The following is a 19,403-nucleotide window of genomic DNA, read 5'->3' as shown; positions in this document are numbered from 1 at the left end:
GTAATTTACAGACAGATAAACGACCTTGAACGGCCAGCATTTTCCGCTCCAAGTAAGCCCATGCTCGACGATTACTGTTACTCCGTAGAACGGAATTTAATCTTTCCCTCGAACCTAAGTACACTCTTTCCCTGGGAGACTCTCACAGACTGTTTATTCCAAACTAGAGAATCACCTGCTAACACAGGCCGTTCTTTATCCGTTATAAAAATATCAAAGAGCATATTTACCGTGATTAATTAACCAACCACGGTCGACAATCTTCGAATATAATTTTTTGAAAACTCCACAAAGTCAAGGACAAGTAACACCTTCCGCTATATTATTTTAGAGCAAAAGTTCATTTTTATCCATCCCAAACTATCAATAGAGAAGGCATACTTATCTTTATCAATATTTATTGAAGTTATTGATATCTTCCTTCGATATTTTAGAGCGAAAGAGTATTTTTCCCATACACTCCAAAATACCAATAGAGAAGGTAGACATATCTTCATCCATACTTGGTGCAATTTGCAACGCGTTACTAACAATTCTCAACTTCATTTTCAAGGATTCCACCGTCTCGGAAGTTATTAACACGTTCCTTCGATATTCTAGAGCGTAAGAGATAATTTTTTTTCCATCCAATCGATTTACAAAGTGCAGTCGACACTTCAATTTTTAAGGATGCCCACGAAGTCGGGATCGAGCTAGGTGGAATCCGTTCCGGTCGAAGAAACTCAAGCGGCGTAGGTTAGAGTGAAACGGGCTCAGGGATGAGGGTCATCGACGCGTGTCTCGGGTCTACGTCATCCGGAATTTCTAGGAGGCGATTTACGGGAACGAACGAACGAACACACAACGCTACGGCTGGCCGTGCAACCCGCTCGGATGACGCGAGATCGCGTTATAAACGGTCAAACAAACCAGTCGTGGTAACCCAAACAGGCGATTCGGTTACGTAACATGGGGGACGCTATCGTATCGCCAATGAGTCACGGCGACGCGCGCCCGTATCCTATGTAACGTCCTACTACGTGCCGAGGAGAGCATGAGAGCCGCTGCAAGTGCACGTGCACACACACGCGGGGCCTCGCGGCGGCGGTGGCGGCGGTGGCGGCGACGACGCGCGTCCGCGCGAAAAAAAGACTCGGCGAATGCCGTTTTTTGCGGAAGAATTCCTGAGAGGTTGGGTTTCGAAAGAATAACAGTAGCACGAGGGGACCGAGGTCTCGAATCTTCGTCGGTGGCTACCGGTCTTCAAAAGTCTTCCGATTCTAATCGATAGCAATTTTTTTTTTTTTTTTTTTTTTTTTTTTTTTTTTTTTTTAACAAAAGTTGAGAGAAACATTCACGTCCCTTCGAGATGAAATCAAAACTCATGGGCAAACAGAAATCAATGAACGTAGAAACTGTGCGTACAGTGAATCCCGCTTTTAAGTGATGTTATCTGTGTCGTCTGTTTGCTTGAAAGCGGGGTGGTAATTATCTCCAAACCGAGCCAACAGCGATCAATCTCGCATCACTGAAATATTAGGTTGTTCGGGAAGTCACTTTGTTTTTTTTTAGTGAAAAACACGATTATTTTTAGAGTATATAAACGTTTTATTAAATTATATATTCCCCATTTTGGATAACGAAATCGCTTTCCGAACAACTTAATATACGCGTAAGTCGACGAACGAGAATTCTCGAGGGACGCGAAACCCAATATAAACAATGGGGAGGGTGATTTCGTTACTCGAATCCGATGAGGGAATTGTTGCTTGAAAGCGGGAAGTACTGTATATCCCCGAATATCTATATTTAACAAAGACACTCGGTCCTTGGGGTAAAGTTGTTCCAATGGAAATTGAAGGTTAAGTATTGTTACCGAGTTGTATCGTCATTACGAGTTTCAACGGAAGAAGTAGCCTGAATGAAAAATCTGTTCCAAATACCCGAAGGGTGGAAACTTTGACATTGAAAAATATCCCGTCCCGGACGTGTCGATTAATCGGTAATAAATCGTTGAACGGAGATAAGAAGCGCGACGAATCTTATCTGCTCGTGCATCGGGGGTCGCGTAATCGAAGTAGTTTAGGTAAGCGTTAGCTGAGCCGATACACGGGGTGGTGAATCGGTCCCCTAAACGAATACGTCGCTGCTAACACCCGTAACGCACCGGCGGCGCGTCCTGCGTGCGAGAATTACTCGTGTAGACTTCGCGAACCGGCATCTGCTATGAGTCACGGCTGACGAATGGGCAGACAGAGACGGGAAAAATTGGGGAGAGAGACACCCAAAGGGGAGGATGAAACGGTGAGAGGAACACCGAGACGGTGGGGGTACCAGAGATCATTATAGATGAAACGAGGGAGGAAAACACGAGAAATCCAGAGAGACGTCGACTGAAACGACGTCAAGGAAGAGTTGGATATGAAAAAAATTTAGAGGGGGAAAGACCGAGAAAGAGAGAGAGAGAAGCACGGAACGGGGCGGGCAGAGATATATATATATATATTTTGGTAACAGAAGGCACATGTGTACACAATGACGAAAAGCTGCGACACCTGTCGCGATCCCTAAAATGATATCGAGTTCCGGGAAATCGGACATACTTGTTGCCTCAACAGTGTTTGTTTTCTCCCCACCTCCCGGGGGCCCCCGGGTGTTCGTTGAAAAGTTAAAATTAAAACGGTGGATTCACGTTCTCGGAACATGGGAGGGCATCACTGGCGGACGACTCGCTGCGCAATTGCACGCCATCAAACGTTCGCGAAATTGAACCGATATTTATCATGAGCGGTGTTGGTCGACTCTCCGAGCATTTAACCCCGGCTTGTACGTAAACGTTTCTCGTAACGAGTTACCGCGAACAGGAGCATATGTACGGGAACAAATCGCAGCGTATAAGAACGCTGAACGAGCGCGGACGAAAAAGTAGACAAACGCTTCGTGATACCTCCTGGTTTTCTGAACACTCCCCAACGCGTGTAATCGCGACGCGTTATGTTCCCCTGTTACCGCGAAAGCTCCTCGACCGAGGCAGTAGGTCAATAGGGTTCGAAGGACACGCCAAGGCTCGTGAACGTTTCTCGCGACTACGGGCCTTCTGCTAACAAGATACCATGAACAGGAGCATACGTTGAACAATACATGCGTGCATACACAAGAACGCCCAGCTAGCGCGGAAAGAAATAACCCACGCCTCGATATACACTTCGATTACCTCCTCGTTTACCAACTGCCGTACGAGTGTTTTTATTTTTTTTTAATTTTTTTTTTCTTCGAATACTCCCCGGACACGGTATAATTGCAAAGCATCGTGTTTCCCTGTTACCGCGAAAGCTCCTCGAGCAAGGCAGTAGGCCAGGAGGATTCGAAGAACAGGCGATCCGGCCGGTTGCTGCTGCGCAGATGATTCTTGGTTGTCCGCTCGTCGATGCAACGCGTTCGCCTGTTTCTTTTTTTTTTCCCCTCGTCGGTGGTGGTGTTGCGCGACGCAGTTTGGTGCAACGGAAACAGGGTGTAACCAGCCGTTTCCGGTGGACCATTCACCGCGCGAGGACTAGAAGACGAAAGGCTTCCATTCATGAAACCATGAGTCACGCGCGCGAGCGAGCGAGCGAGCAAGCGAACCACCAACGAGCGAATGCACACCCGTGAATCCCCTTCTTCACGGGTGCCCCAGTGCCTGGGTCTGGCTCTCTTCGTCCGTGTCAGTCGTGTGTTTATTGCACCGCATTCTGTACCCACGCGGCCGTGTGCGTAACGCGAGACGAGCCTCGTTTACATGTGTGCCCGTGCGTGCACGGCTACGCGCGCCGGGGAGAGCCCTACCGAATGTGCAACTGGTGGAATGCTGTACCTGGCCAACCGTCCCGACACCGTAGGGACTGTTGCGTGAAACGAAGGGCACCTTGGTGCGTTGACCGTTAAGACGCCTCTTGTGGCCAAACAAAGCAACGCTGACTTCACCCCTCAAGGTCCTTGCGTTCAGCTGTTTCGGGAGCTTCTGGTACCTCTTTCGCAAATGCGGCGGGATGGCGGTTCCAGGGTAGGGGTCTACGTAGGATTCTCAGAAAGGGATACGAACTGTCCCGCACTTACTATAACGAAATTTTGTAGGGTTACGAGAAGACTACCCACAAAGATCCTCAGGGTGACTTTGACCGTATATGGCCACCCGTTTCCACAAGATGGGGGATCAAAGTCGAAACTCCTATTCTACCTTACCACTGTCGCGATATCCCATGATATTCTCATAAGAAGGACACGAACTGTCCCGCACTTACTATAACGAAATTTTGTAGGGTTACGGGAAGACTACCCACAAAGATCCTCAGACTGACTTTGGCCGTATATGGCCACCCGTTTTCACAAAATGGGAGGTATCGAAATCGAAACTCCTATTCTACCTTACCACTGTCGCGATATCCCATGATATTCTCATAAGGACACGAACTGTCCTGCACTTACTTAAACGAAATTTTGCAGGGTTACGGGAAGACTACCCACAAAGATCCTCAGAGTGACTTTGGCCGTATATGGCCACCCGTTTTCACAAAATGGGAGGTATCGAAGTCGAAACTCCTATCCTATCTCACCGCTGTCGCGATATTACACGGTATTCGATTTCAACGCTACCCACAACTGCGCCAGTTTCTAATCTCCCGTTGGGATTGATCGAAAGTTACCGACGCGGCCCAGTGATGCCTCCTGCCAGCGTTTCGATAACAATTAAATCATCGCATGGGAACTTTTTTTTTATTCAGAAGCCAGTCGGACTGGATGGAAAGTTTTCAACCGTCTCGCACCACAAAGGACCGAGTCCTTGGTTCTCATGAGGGGAAATAAAGGGGGAGGTGGGGTTCTTTAAATTCGGGCCGTTAGGAAGCTACCGCGTCTCGTTCGGCGCGGAAAGACGACGCGGCCACTCGATATATTTCGGACGGTTCCTCCTCTACCTTCGAACTACGAACCCTGAACACCGGGAGAGCTGCTTCTCGCACCAGTAGACGCGTACTGGCAATGACGATCATTGCCCGAGGACACACCCAGTCAGCCGAAAGAATTGAATTACTCATCGACACAGGCCTCAAGCGTGTTTCTTTGTGAGTGTAGCTCGCCCTCCCCGATCTCTCTCACGGTGAATTAAACGCAGCCTCCGCGAATGTCCTCCGTAACCTCCTGATGCTTCGCACCGTCAATGCAATTAGACCAATTTACCCCGACGGCTATATATCCACGCTATTTTCGTCGAATCACGCGCAACAGGTTTGCAAGCGTCAATGGATCGACCACGCTCGTTCGTTCAATGTCACCGTGCATTATAAACGCGTCTCGCGTTTCCTCTCGCCGGACTGTACATACGCTTCTTCTCGATGCGCGATTCATCAACTACCCGGGTGACTAACGGTAACGCGTTTCGCCATTTGTAAACTAGTCTCAACGACGAACACCGACCACTCTGTCCAGAATTGGGTCTGCACTTGGGTAGCACCCGGAGAAACCCGTGAACCTTGAATCTCGGTATTCGCAGACCCAGTAGATGTCCCTGCGTAAGAAATATGCTAAAATCTCCTCAACGAACGTCGCAGGGAATCTTTTTCTTAGTGTCTCGATCGGTAACGATAGAGCAGTGGTACTCAAATCGTTTGGAAGGCGTCCCTCCCGACCGAACTAGGACAAGTGGACTCGAACGATCAATGCGTTGGTAAGAAAAGAGGTTTCGATTAACCACGTTGCTCTATATAACTAATTCTCTTTGTCAGGTTCGCCTGGGGATCACGTCCTCCGCCTTGGCAAGGGTGACACGTTCACTGTTCCCACAGAAATATCTGTACACATTCCGGGATGCAACAAGACTCCTAGAATCGTGGGTACACTGATTCCCGTATGGATCAGGGGCTTGCAAATGGGTATCGCCCGATGGGAAAGGTTGTCGATGGGGCAGTGAACGTATCGCGAGGACACCACGGCGGGAAACCACTCACCGATAAAGTCGAAGGCCTCTTCGAAGTACTGTTTGAGGTTCTGGTGCCCGGAATCCGAGGCAGGGATCTGCCTATAGGTAATACCCCTCTCCTCGTGATAACCGGGTAGCTGTGAAGTAACGTTAAGGACCCTGGTGGCGCCTAGCGCGCGAAGGAGCTGCAGATCAGCCGCGTCTTTGCCGTTGCCGAGGTACAGAAAAGGTAAAACCCGGGACGCGGGGTGACTGTCGATGTCCGCAGGTTGGGGAGTCGGTGGCCCGGAGAGGCTCAACACCGGACAACCCGGTCCCGGGCTCGGGCAACCGCCGACCGTCGACGGGCCAGCTCCACCCGTCGGGAGAAGCGTGTCCTCGCAGAGCTCCCTGTGCCGCCTGTGGAACTCTTTGTGTCCACCTGGAAAACAAACAGACGAGCGTGTCCGTTAGAACGAGAGAAACGTTTCGGGGGGTTTCGGGAGCTGGAGCCGTTCGTTGGGCGACTAACGAGGCCAGCTCGAACCGCTTTGGTCATGGGAACTGGTCGCGTGAAGTATCGAATTACTGTTTAAGCACCGATACCCTGACCGCGCAGGTGCTGCTGTTTACTCGGCCGCGTTGATTGCTAACCTAACTCTCGTCTTTGGGTGCCGTTCGTGGGTCTATCGCGCGGGGCCCGCGTTAACGATGGCGTCGTTAACGGTAACCGAGATCGAAACACGGTGAATAACGAGACACGCGAGAAATATGTATGTACGGTACGGGTGGGTTCGATCCAATTACAGTGTACGCGTAGTCTTAGAAATGCAGACGGTCGGTCGCGGGCGCGTGGCAGCCGTTCCTCAGCCGTGGTTATCCGCGTCGGTTAGCAGTGACCGACCCAGCAGAAAGAGATTCGACTGGTCGGTAACCGATGACCGACATGGCGGCGGACCTGTTAACGGTATTCCACCCGTAATCCCATTGTTTGGCTCCGGCTCGAGACACATCGGGAATACTCGACGACAGGGACACCGGATCACTTTCTGTTTAGTCCATTTTGCGAGATTTCAAAGACGACCGCAGATATCCACCGCGAGCAAAGCCGACGGGCGGGAAACGGAGACGGATAGAGAAATTCCGTTCTCTTTCCGTGTTCCCTCGACGAATACAATGCAACGATTCACTGCTAACCCCCCTCACACTTCCACTCCTACTCCTCGGCGAACGGAATCGTAGCCTGGAATTGTGTACACAGCGATTTCTCGAGAAACGACCGGCTAATAAACCTAACCTATCGCGTAGCAGCAGGTTCGCTATACTTCCGCGTGCTATGCTTAAACCCGTAGCTCTGTTCGCCGTCGGCAATGGAAATGAGAGAAACTTTAAACCCTATCGCCCCGAAAGATATTCAATACACGTTTATCACACCCTTAAGCATCCAGGGAATCTAAAATGCTGCACTCTCGGCGCGGTTTTCGAAGCCTTAGCGAAGCTACTTTGGAGAATCTTGTTCCTTGAAAGTCTTCCGCCAGCCTTAAGACACGCCGGCGAGTGTCCAACGTGGAGAAACGGCGAAAGTTCGCCGAGTGTAGCGTCGCGAGAAATTAGAATTTTTTTTGTACAATTACCACGGACTTGCGTAGGTATGGTATTCTCGCTTTCAAGTAGTAAAAGTCGAGACAGTCACTTTCGTGAAAGCGGGGTAGGTAGATTTCTTCAGACTCTAGCGTCGCGAGAAATTAGAATTTTTTGTGTATAATTTCCACGGACGCGTAGGTATGGAATTCTCGCTTTCAAGTAGCAAAAGTCGAGACAGTCGCTTTCGTGAAAGCGGGGTAGGTAGATTTCTTCCGAGTCTAGCGTTGCAAGAAATTAGAATCTCTTGGGTATAATTTCCGTATACTTGTGTAGGTATGGAATTCCCGCTTTCAAGTAGCAAAAACCGAGACAGTCGTTTCCGTGAAAGCGGGGTAGGTAGGTTTCTTCCGAGTCTAGCGTCGCGAGAAATTAGAATCTCTTGTATATAATTTTCGTGTACCTGCGTAGGTATGGAATTCCCGCTTTCAAGTAGCAAAAATCGAGAGTCATTTCCGTGAAAGCGGGGTGAGTAGATTTTTTCGAGCGTCGCGAGAAATTAGAATTCTTTTGATCTAATTTCCCTGGACGGATACATGAAAGAAATTACCTCTTTTGGGTAATAAAATCAAGACGGTTAATTTCACGAAAGCGGGGTAGGTAGACCCATGTTCCTTGAAAACGAACAATGGAGATTTTTCCAGTGAAAATAAAACCGAACGTGCCCTTATTCCAATTATTTTCCCTCGTCGATCGATCCGACAACACCCTCGCGAAGACAGAAAAATTTGTAATTTTTATCATCGAATTTCATCCGTGTCGAAGAAACGCAAACACTGGTGGGAATGATCCGGGTTCCGTTATTCGACTCGAATGAAAAAGTTGTTGACTCAAAAGCGGGGATCGCCGCGTTCGAATGATCCAAAACAATCGGTGAACGATTGCTCCGTGAACTGGATGAATAACGCGAGACGTGGTCGACGAAACGGGAAAAGACACGAGGAAAAGCGCAACGAAAGAGGAAACGAGGAACCCGCGAATAAACGGTCGGGGTAAAAATAAAGGAACGCCGGGAGCGCGGGTGCAGGGGGGAGGCAAGGAAGAAATGTGGGCTAAAAGTGTCTTCCTCTCCTGACCTGCAGCTCGTGAGGTCTGGCCTGGCTCAACGATGAGTCACTCTTTTCGCCCCCTGCCGTCGCACCGCACGGCCGCCAACCCCGTGGCTGCTGCCGCGGCCGATGATTATTCCGCAGTCGCCGCAACGAAACTTCCTTTCTGTCAGGGGAGAGGGCAGGCCCTCCTCCTTCCGGATTCGATTCGATCTGCCGCATTACTTCTATTTAATGTAACGAACGACGAGACACCCGCCCCTCGTTCGACACAACGACGCGATTCGTCGATTACGAAACGCAATTTTATTAAGTTGTTAGGAAAATCGTTTTTTTTTTCTTTTTTAGTGAAAATGAAACACGATTTTTTCAGAGCGTGTAAACATTTTATTTAAATTATATACACTCCATTTTGGAAAACGAAACGACTTTCCGAACAACCCGATTGGAATGTTCATTTCGTTTTCCAAAATGAAGAATATACAATTTAATAAAATACACTCTGAAAAAATCGTGTTTCATTTTCACCAAAAAAAAAAACGAAATGACTTTACTAACAACCCAATAGTCCAAACTCATTGGTGGTAACACACTGGCGACCACACGGGCACGGTTTGGCAACTTCTTTTCCTTCGTACGTGCGAAAATTACAGAACGAGAGATAACGAGCCACGAGTCGGCGAAAATGGACGCAGCACGAGGTATATCTTTGCAATTGGCGTCAATTTCGAAAAGAAATAAAATCTTCGCCGACCCTGTCACTTTTAATCGTAAAGTGTCGAGAGGTTAGGTCGTTCGTAAGTGTAACGTCTTTCACGACGAATGGCCAGACTGCTCGATTTTAGGTTAAAGTGGCCGAGCGAGCATCGAAGGTACGGACGGATGATTAACTGTTATCGACGGTGTCGTGTAAGTAAATGTAATGCAATTCCGTGACCTACTCCCGAGGTTTTGCCGGAAATCGTAAATTTCTCGCTGAACACGTCGAACGAGTGAGAACGTATCGATGGCGGGTTCTCATAACCTCATGTCCGTACAGATGGTCCTTGATTCGATGTTGTAACCGCCTAACGATAAAGTTCGACAAACATTGGAAAAATCGATTCCTATCTCACAAAATATCACCAACCTTCTTTTCTGGTAATATCTCTTTCTTCCGAAAAAAACCTCACCGACATTTTAATATAACGGTTTTCGGTTGGCTGCTGGACAGGTTCGTAAACGTAGATTGGCCAGTTAGCATTACGATCTAGATGTCCCTAACAAAGTGGCACAAGCGCGCCGTCTATCGATAGGGACGACATCCTACGCCGGTGACTGGTTCCGAAGGAAATCGCAACATTGTTGTGGGCGTTCCAATGTAGCGCGATCACGCCATAGCGAAATACGCACCGCCATGGCATTTGATACACAGTGACGTCACAAGTTCATGTTTAACCATCGCGATACCCGATGCGTATTTCTGTCGAGCGGCGAACCGTAATTAGGCTTAATGGGTCGCAATTATTTAAAAAAAAGGGGCTACGCGTGTTCCTTCGCAGGGCATTGGCCTGATTTCCAACGCGGCTGTTGCCTTGCAAGCGATCTTAAGTACGCAGTGACGCGTGATTCTCGTTTTAGTTCGGGAACTCGTTTTGGAAACTCGACGAAACGTTCGTCGTACGTTTCGAGTGGGAAACGTGCACCGCGACGACAGTTTCGCGATACCGTGGACGACGGACGACGATACGGTGTGTCTTTTGAGAAACAAACACCACACGCGATACGAAAAGAATTTCAGTCGGCGATAGCGACCGTAAGGTAACCTCGTGTCCAACGTTGCGAACGACAACGACGATGAAATCGCGAGTGGACACATTCGTCTCGTTCGATAACGACAGTCGCGATAAATTGATACGTTAACGAAGGAGGACGTTTTCGTCGCACCTGCAAAACCAGAGCAACGAACCTCGAATAACATGATTGTTATAATGACCCAAATGAAGCGACCCACATTCCACTTTACGGCGACCGTGCACAACCGCCGACCGCCATCTACATTTTGCCGGGCACCGATCGTCGCGTCCAACGGCCACGTCGGGTTCTTAATCGGCGATAAATCGATGTCACAATTTTATTACATAAATTCGAGCGCGACGAGATCCTTGAAGGGTAAGACGTGCGATAGCGCTTATCGAAAAGAGATACCAACAACAACGACACTGTTTGTTACGACGACGTACGTGAAATTACCCCGGAATCATTTTCTTTTTTTTTGTGTGTTAGGTTATGTGACTCGAATCTGTTGAAAACGAACACCGTTGGTAAAATTCCCCTGGGGATCGTGGAATCATTTTTTTTGGTGGTTATGTTACTCGAAATAAAATTCCCCCGGGATCGTGGAATCATTTTTTTTTGTTAGGTTATGTTACTCGAAACAAAATTCCCCCGGGATCGTGGAATCATTTTTTTGTTTGTTAGGTTATGTTACTCGAAATTGTCGAAAACGAATACCGTAAAATTTCCCCGTGATCGTGGAATCATTTTTTTTTTGTTAGGTTATGTTTCTCGAAGCGTCGAAAACGCTTCAGCAAACAGCGTTGGTAAAATTCCGGCCGCGCGACGATCGCGTCCACCAGAAGTGTTCTATCTCGTTACCGCACAGGAGAACCATTAATCGAGCTACGAGGCGCATCGAAAGAATTCTTCGCGCTTGCGGCGAACCCGCGCGTTTATCTCGCGAGTTGTGATTTAATGCGCAAACGAGAGCCCGATTAACGACGCATAGGAGCGTTTAAGCGCAACCGCCACCCGGGGGATAAGGAATCCGTAAATTCCATCGTTCCGGAGATTAACACTGAAACGAGTCATCGAGCACGCGTTACGCCTAAAATCCGAGATACCGATGCCTGAGTCATCGGGCGCGCGCGCGCGGAGATTGTATTTACCCGCGTGCCTCGTCCGACTTCGTATTCTCCCGTCGCCGCGTCCAGACGTTTCAGAAATACCTTTGACCATAATAGTTTGCCGGCTGACGTCGGAAATTAGGCGGCCAAATGGAACAGGTAACCAGCCGCACGAGGTGTGATTAACCGCGCCTCGCCGACGCGGTGGCGTCCGGCCAACACGGAGATGTAAATAAAGATGAAGATAAACAAAATGCCGCGCGAGCGCGCCGTAGACGCGCTCGCGTATTCGTTAAGCTCGTTTTCGTGGAAACGTCTCGCGCGTTCGGGGGATCCCCACTGGCAACGATCAACGGGGACGAAGTAAACGTTACGATGTCACATTGGACGTCTCTCGATGGATCGTCTCTCTACGAGATACGAGGCTCGTGTTGATCATTTTTTTATCCACGAACGCGACGCAGAAATATCCGAAACACGTTAACGGGAAACAGTCCCGGGAGATACCTATGGAGATCTCTCGCGTTGTTCGATGTCCCATTCGGCGGGTACTCCGATCACGGACACGGGTAAGGGGAACGTTCGAGGAACAGAGACCTCGAGGGAAGAAACAACGGTGTCGAAAAAATCGTGCCGCGCGATTTGGGTTGACGTTGGAGAGAGAAAGAGAGAAAAAGAAGAAAGAAAAAACGGAAATCGGTATCTCGGTCCAGCAACGCGGATAACGAGCGTCTCCCGGGTCCTCGGGACCAAAGAGCACGGAGAACGCCACATACACGGGGACACGCGTCGAATGACTCACAACGACGACAACGAACGGACGCGAAGAGACGGAAAACTAGGGCTCTCTTACCCCACGGCTCGAGGTTCTCCAGAGGGACGAGCCTCAGCACGAGGCACGGTGCTTCCTTCTTCATTCTCATGTTCGGTCTTCGCGAGATTTGCTCCACGATTTCCGTCGGCTCCTCACCTCACCATTTGACACGCACGGTCACCGTGGTAGAAAACGAATCCCTGTCCACGGTCACTCGCTATCACATAAACGATCACTTGCTTCGTGTACGCGGTTACGCAAACGAAGATCACGTCGTAGCGTTACACCGGAGTAGTCCGTCCGATTCGTCGTTCGTACGATCTATACGATTCTCGGTTGGTTAACGATTGTCCGGCGTTACGGCCGTGGTAACGACAGCAAAACCGACAATCTATCGCGAGAGACGATGTTTACGCGTTCACGGCAAAACGAGAACTGTTTAGGGAAAGAGATACGTGGCAAAAGCGGCGCTCGCCCTTTTGCTCGTTGGCGGGAGACTGCTGGCTAAGCGGCACGAGAGAGTTTACATGAGGCTCGACTGGATGAGTCATCCGGCTCGACGCCGATTGGTCGGCCCCGCCGTGACGTACGCGATTCGCGCGGCGGGACGAAGGCGCACGAACGTAGTCGAGACACGCGCTGTCCGTGTACCACGCTTATCTCCTGTCTCTCTCGTTCCAGCGCTGTTCACGATACGCCGTCCCGCTCGCACCCACGTATCCCCGTTCCTTCCTAGTTTTCGCGGGGCTTCGTGCATTTCGTTCCTAGCGGCACGCAATGCTCCGCGGCGTCCTATGACGACCTTGTCGCGCGACTTGCTCGTAAATACATAACGTAACGCTGCTTAAACGTCGAAGGCATCGATAGATCGATATTTTCGCGCGAACCGAACCGTACAATTCGAAAGATTCGCGCCGTATCGAGTTAACGAGGATCTCCGATTCCCTTCCGTGTCACCGAGCCGCGTGGGTCAGCGATGACCCACGGTCGGTCTAGGGGACACTTTCGTCGCGATCGACCAAACCTAGAAAACTTTCGAACGAAAAATTCAATGCGATCTGTAACACAAAGTTCGACGCAGAGTTTTTTCTCATCCAGGGAGGGGGGATTTTTTCTCGAATCGACTTCTTCGAATTTATCCGACCTGGAGTACAGGTCAATTCACGTTCGATGAAATTCGAATACGTTATCGATCGGTTCTGTTCGTCGATTCGTCTGTTTAATTCATTTCCGGTTACACGGGGACGAGAACGTTCGAGAGACTCTCGTGGAAAAAAGGTCTCTTACGCTCGCTGAAAGCCCCCCCCTGAAGTGAACGAGAAGATCAAAGGTCGACTTTTGTCGGGCACGAAAATAAATCGAGGCATTATGCGTCTCTCGAACGCAATGATTCACGCATCTGCATTCGTAGTGCAGAGAACCTGCCGAAGACCGTTACGCAATTTGCCCACAAACTTGCGTCTAATTTTACGACTTATCGCGCTGTCGCGGCGGCTGCAACCCGCGAAACTGTTGCACGGCGCAGAGGTTTCCACGACGCGATCGTTTGGCTCAGGAGGAGAGAAAACCTGGAGAAATCTTCGTTGCGAACGCGCCATTGAGCTACGATCTTCCGTGTACCGTTCCCGCGATAGTGATCCCTTTCTCCCGCTGAATAAACACTCGCGGACTCGTGGATTTAAAAGGCTCGCGTTTCGCGCACTTTGTCTCCCACTTGGTTCGTTCTCGATCGAAATTATCGGTAAAATTGACCGTGAAAAAATATAAATAAATAAACACCTCCTTCGGAATATTTAATGCACGCTTAGAACTAAAATTGTCGGATGAGAAAAATTATTTTTCCTTTTTAATAAATACGTACGATCCGCGAAAGAAAAGTGTATTTATTTATTTATTTTTTTTTTTCTCTCTTCGCGTACTTATATTTCACGTACGATTAAGCATGCGTCTTGCCCCAAACGAAAAGGTTAACCACTTCCCCGCGGAGTTTCATTTCAGCATTCGGTTCGTGAAACACTTTCTTGTTTCGTTTTTTCGAATAATTCGAAGGCGATTGGGGACGTACATTAACGTTCTCTATTTTTTTTTTCATTCTTCTTTTCAGCTACCGTTTATCATTGTAGTCACCGAGCACGGCGACGACACGGAAGTAGCATATACTTTATCTCGTTTATTAGGGATAGCGTGTATCCCGAGTTAACTCGGGCGCGGCTGCTAAGTGGTTAACCTCGTGTCTGCATCTCTCGCGTGGCTTCCTTCTTCCTGGTGCGATCAGACCTGGGTACGAGATGATCATAGGAATTTCCAGGTTGCGCGGGATGCTCTGACGCGTCACAAAGATTTTGGAAATTTCCGAACTGCGAATTATGACAAACGTGATCACGTTTTAACAGATGTTGGATCGTTTGCGGTCGCCTTAAGAGGAAAAACGTTCTTAATCGAATGTTGATGCCTTGCTCAATGACGTAACGATTTCCTGGTACCGAGTGCAAGATTTCCTTCGTCAGAATCGGCAGATTCGTCATCTTAAATCGGCGGTGGAGAAAGTGGTAACATGTAAACCAAACGACGCAATCATATCGATTCATCGTGGCAGGTCGTCGAACCCAATTTTGTTTAAACAAAACCACCGAAATTCAAAAAGAAATTTCGAATTAACGCAAATCTGTTAACGCGCGCGATAAGATCTTCTGAGTTTGGTTACTAATCGTCAGTTTGTCATTCGTTTGTGCGAATGACAAACTTTCGATACAGAAGACTCTCGTGTGGTTATCGAGTTATATACTTTTGCCCTTGGAGCCAGAAGAGACTCAAAAACAAACTAATTGTACAAAATAAGATTCCTACTGATTCACCGTCTAAGATTGCTAAAGTCTCTGGATGATTCGAGAAGCATTGTTCTCGAAGTGAAATGTCATTCTTAAAATTGCAGAATGCTGAATGAGGGACTTATGAAAAGAAAAACAGGATTTCCATTTCGTGTAGATCAGCTATTTCAGTTCGCTAAATGTTCACTTGGGAGTCTTCGGATCGAAACCTCTAGAAGCGTTGCACTTCTATGAACAAAGTGCTACACTTGCATCCTTAAAACCGAAGAAACTCAAAATGGACCCATCAAAAATAAATTACTCGATTTGTACACCCTGTACCATTTCAAACTATCAAAGACACTTTCGAGAACTTTCCAGAAGTTCCGAGATGTCTTCCATGTTTCTCTACTTAACACCTCTACCGTTTCAAATTACCAAGAACACGTCCAATCAAGTGTTACACTTGTATCCTTAAAATCAAAGAAACTCAAAATGGACCCATAAAAAATAAATTACTCAATTTGTACACCCTGTATCATTTCAAACTATCAAAGACACTTTCGAGAACTCTCCAGAAGTTCCAAGATGTCTTCCATGTTTTTCTACTTAACACCTCTACCTTTTCAAATTACCAAAAACACGTCCAACCAAGTGAATCATTCTTACACTTGCATCCCTAAAACTAAAGGAACTCAAAATCGACCCATCAAAAATATATCACTCAATTTGTACACCCTGTACCATTTCAAACTATCAAAGACACTTTCGAGAACTCTCCAGAAGTTCCAAGATGTCTTCCACGTTTCTCGTCTTTGTCTCCAGTGTCGGAGAAAACTCAGAAACGATTGAATAATAAAAAAAAAGAAAAGGGACTCTCGTTTCCCGCGAATAAAATTCTCCGATCCGCTCCACGATCACCATAAACGTCGTTCATGGCGACGTTAAAGTCTCCGAGACTCTCCGGTTCTCTCCGAGTAGGACACCGCTGGATCGCGATCGAGATCGGATAAACACATCCGATGGTGGGCTCGTTCGTCGTATCATCGATCGAGGAACATCACCGAGTGATTCAATTCGGCTCGCGGGATGGAAATCCCTTCAAGGCCAATGAGTAATGTTTAGAGAGAAACGGTTATTGCGACCGCATTCGAGCCTCGCTCGCCTCCCGGGTGTTCCGAGATCTTTCAAGGTCCCTTGAATGCGGTGCGATATTGTCATCGGAGCGATCTCCAGCCGAGGGAAAAAGGAGTCATCGGGCGGCCGGGCGCAGGTGATCGTTCGCGTGATTATTCCCAGACGTGATGTCATTGTCCAACAAGGGTATCAAAAATTCTGCGGAACGCGTGAAACAACGTTTGTTCAATGTTTGCACCGCTACGTCATGGACGTTTTGGTTAATTCGTCGGATTAGTCAGCTAACAGAGCTCAAAGTCGAGCTTAGTCACTTGAGACGGCGAGATCATCCTCTTAAGAAGCGCTCTAGATCAACAGGGCGGGGACTTCGCGCGGTACACCTCTCGCGATTTCTGGGACATCGATTAGGGACGACCTTGACGAGGATTATAGAGACCGTTTGGAACGTTTAGAAGCAGAGGTTGAATAATCATTCTCGAGAGTGGAACATTTTTTTTTATTAATGCTGGAATCATCGGTGGGCTTGACCGTGCACTAGGTGGTTCAATTTCTCGTTTTTTTCCATTGAGAGGAAATACACTTCAAATTTGAAGAAATGTGAATACACGAAGTAGTAGGTGAAAGTTTACATATGTTTGTCAAACAGTAGTACCATCTTTGGAAAAGTAAAACGAAGAATCTAATAGCTACATTTCTTATTGAACGTTTAAATTTATTGAACACTATTTTGTATCTTTGGAACGAAGAAGGAGGAAGAAGAACATTAATTTACGAATATAATTGGTTCTCTGTATCAATAATTATTAATGAATATTTGCAAGCATCGTTATTGATCGAGTGATCTCAAATAAAAGAAATAGATCGAACTAAACTCCTTTGGTAGTTCCACTAGTGTCAAGACGTAGTCTTTTAAAGATTTATACCTCCCGGCTCTTAAAGAACGAAAAGCATCGAAATCGAGCAAGATTTCGAGAAATATAGTTTAAGATACTCCAAACGTACTTTGATAGTTAAAAGAAAAAAGTATTTATTCGAACGTTCCGCGTACGAAAGTTTATATTTAAGTTCCACGTTCTCATCTCCGTACCAGATTCAATTTACAGCAACATCGATCCACGAGTAATCACAGTTACCCCTTGCGATCATGAATTTCTCAAATATACATACGCACGCTTATGAAAAATTGTGAAAAATGTTCTCGATGAGAATTGAATTCCACGTAAGAAGTACGAAGCCACAATTTCGTTTTATTTTTCAGTACCGTAACGTGTTTATCGATTTGTAGGTAACGTTCGAAACGCTTTGGTAAAAGTTGTACGTATTTCCAGACTTGCGTACCACTGGGAATGATTATCTCGTGAATGAACCAAATATCAGATACGAGAATCAATGCCGTGTGTTTAATGACAGAGGATGACAGGTAACACCGGCAGCTTTCAAAATATTGATTACCTCATTACATTCAGCGCCGGTATTATGACCGTGCTGTGCACAGACGGTTTCAATCTATTCAAAGAATCCTAGCAACGAGCACGCAGAATGGAACGAAAACACAGTAGCGGCGCACCGTGAATCCTTAATGACGGATTAATCACGCTTTATTGCGCGCATTCCAGCACCGAGCACGGCGAACGAGAGCGAATCGTGAATCGAGACGCGAATAAGCGATCGCTGGTTCGCTCGCTCGCTCGCTCGTTGGTTCGCTCGCTCGTCCGTTGGTTCGCTCGCTCGTCCGTCCGTCCGGAGCGACGAGACCGAGAGTTCGCCGCGAAATCGACGTGAATCAAATTGTAAACAGACCGCGAGATACGACTTTGCTCCGAGTCTCTCGTTACGCGAACCGCCATGATTCACACTGGCGCTCGATGTCGGAATAAAGTTCTCGGGAATAAAGTTCATACGATGATACCGTGATCCGGTTAACACACAGGGATGATGCTTCTTTTGTAAACACCGATGGGAATCTCGCGAAATTAACACTGGAACCACCAAAGGAATCTTTCCTTTTTTAAATCGCTCAATTATCAACGGTGTCTTTGCCTATCGATATTCGTGGAGAATTATAGTGTCTTTGCCTATCGATATTTGTGGACAATTATAAATATTGTCTTTGCCTACCAATATTCGTGGACAATTATAAAAATTGTCTTTGCCTACCATTATTCGTGGACAATTATAAAAATTGTCTTTGCTTACAATATTCATGAAGCATTATGAAAATTGTCTTTGCCTACCAATATTTGTAAAGCATTATAAAAATTGTCTTTGCCTACCAATATTCGTGGACAATTATAAAAATTGTCTTTGCCTACCATTATTCGTGGACAATTATAAAAATTGTCTTTGTTTACAATATTCGTGGACAATTATGAAAATTGTCTTTGCCTACCAATATTCGTGGACAATAATAAAAATTGTCTTTGCCTACCAATATTCGTGGACAATTATAAAAATTGTCTTTGACTACAATATTCGTGGAAAATTATAAAAATGGACAACTACCTCTACTTGCAAATTAATTTACCCTTTTTCTCATCCAACTTCGAAGATACGTATGTGGTCCGATGCAAATGGTAATACGTTCGCCATTGGTAGTTCTAGTGTTAACAGAAGGTTAAAGTTAGTCCCTCGGGTCTCTTTTGACCCGTCTGGGTAATACACATATATACGATTCTTCTGTAATTGAAACTATTGTAGGATATAATTTATTGTTTTTGAATATATTTGGTATTTGCACTTTTCCACGGTCAGTGAACACTTTTTTTATCAACCATAATAATTCAATTAACTGTAGGGTAAGTGGAAACGAGAGCGGGGAATAATTACCGAGCGTATAAATTTTCTAATTAATATTAAAAATGCTGCAATCTCCAATCTAACGTGATATCTTTCGTTCTGATAAAACAGGAGGAGTAGAAAAATTGAAAGAATATAATAGAGAATAAAATTTTCCATCTAGTAAATGATACCTAATTCTGTAACTAATTACAAAAAAAACACCTTACACTTTTACGTCTCACCCTCTTAAATGTATTTATTATCCAAGAGGAGAAAATACTCGAACCCTTTTTTCAATGTTGCAAAAATTCGTAAAACTTTAAATTAACAAATGAAATTTCACGCTCACAGGTGTTTTCTCCTTGGCTTTAACGCGTGAAA

At 46.7% G+C, this 19,403-nt stretch overlaps 1 protein-coding gene across 2 annotated transcripts in view; it reads right to left on the bottom strand.

The window, feature by feature from the left end:
- LOC143146187 (uncharacterized) overlaps positions 1–19,403 on the bottom strand; it is a 119,394-nt gene that overhangs the window by 5,267 nt on the left and 94,724 nt on the right. The window contains exon 5 of one of the 2 annotated variants that reach the window (XM_076310239.1): positions 5,961–6,353. The exons of the other annotated variant lie outside the window; for it this stretch is intronic. Within the exon in view, the coding sequence (XP_076166354.1) occupies positions 5,961–6,353 (393 nt within the window). The remainder of the gene's footprint in view (positions 1–5,960; positions 6,354–19,403) is intronic. 2 annotated transcript variants of the gene reach the window in all.

The sequence above is a fragment of the Ptiloglossa arizonensis genome, chromosome 4, assembly GCF_051014685.1.
Source record: "Ptiloglossa arizonensis isolate GNS036 chromosome 4, iyPtiAriz1_principal, whole genome shotgun sequence".
NCBI classification, from domain to species: Eukaryota; Metazoa; Arthropoda; class Insecta; order Hymenoptera; family Colletidae; genus Ptiloglossa; species Ptiloglossa arizonensis.
The sequence above is the reverse complement of the archived record's forward strand: the minus strand, read 5'-3'. Positions and strand labels throughout refer to the sequence as shown.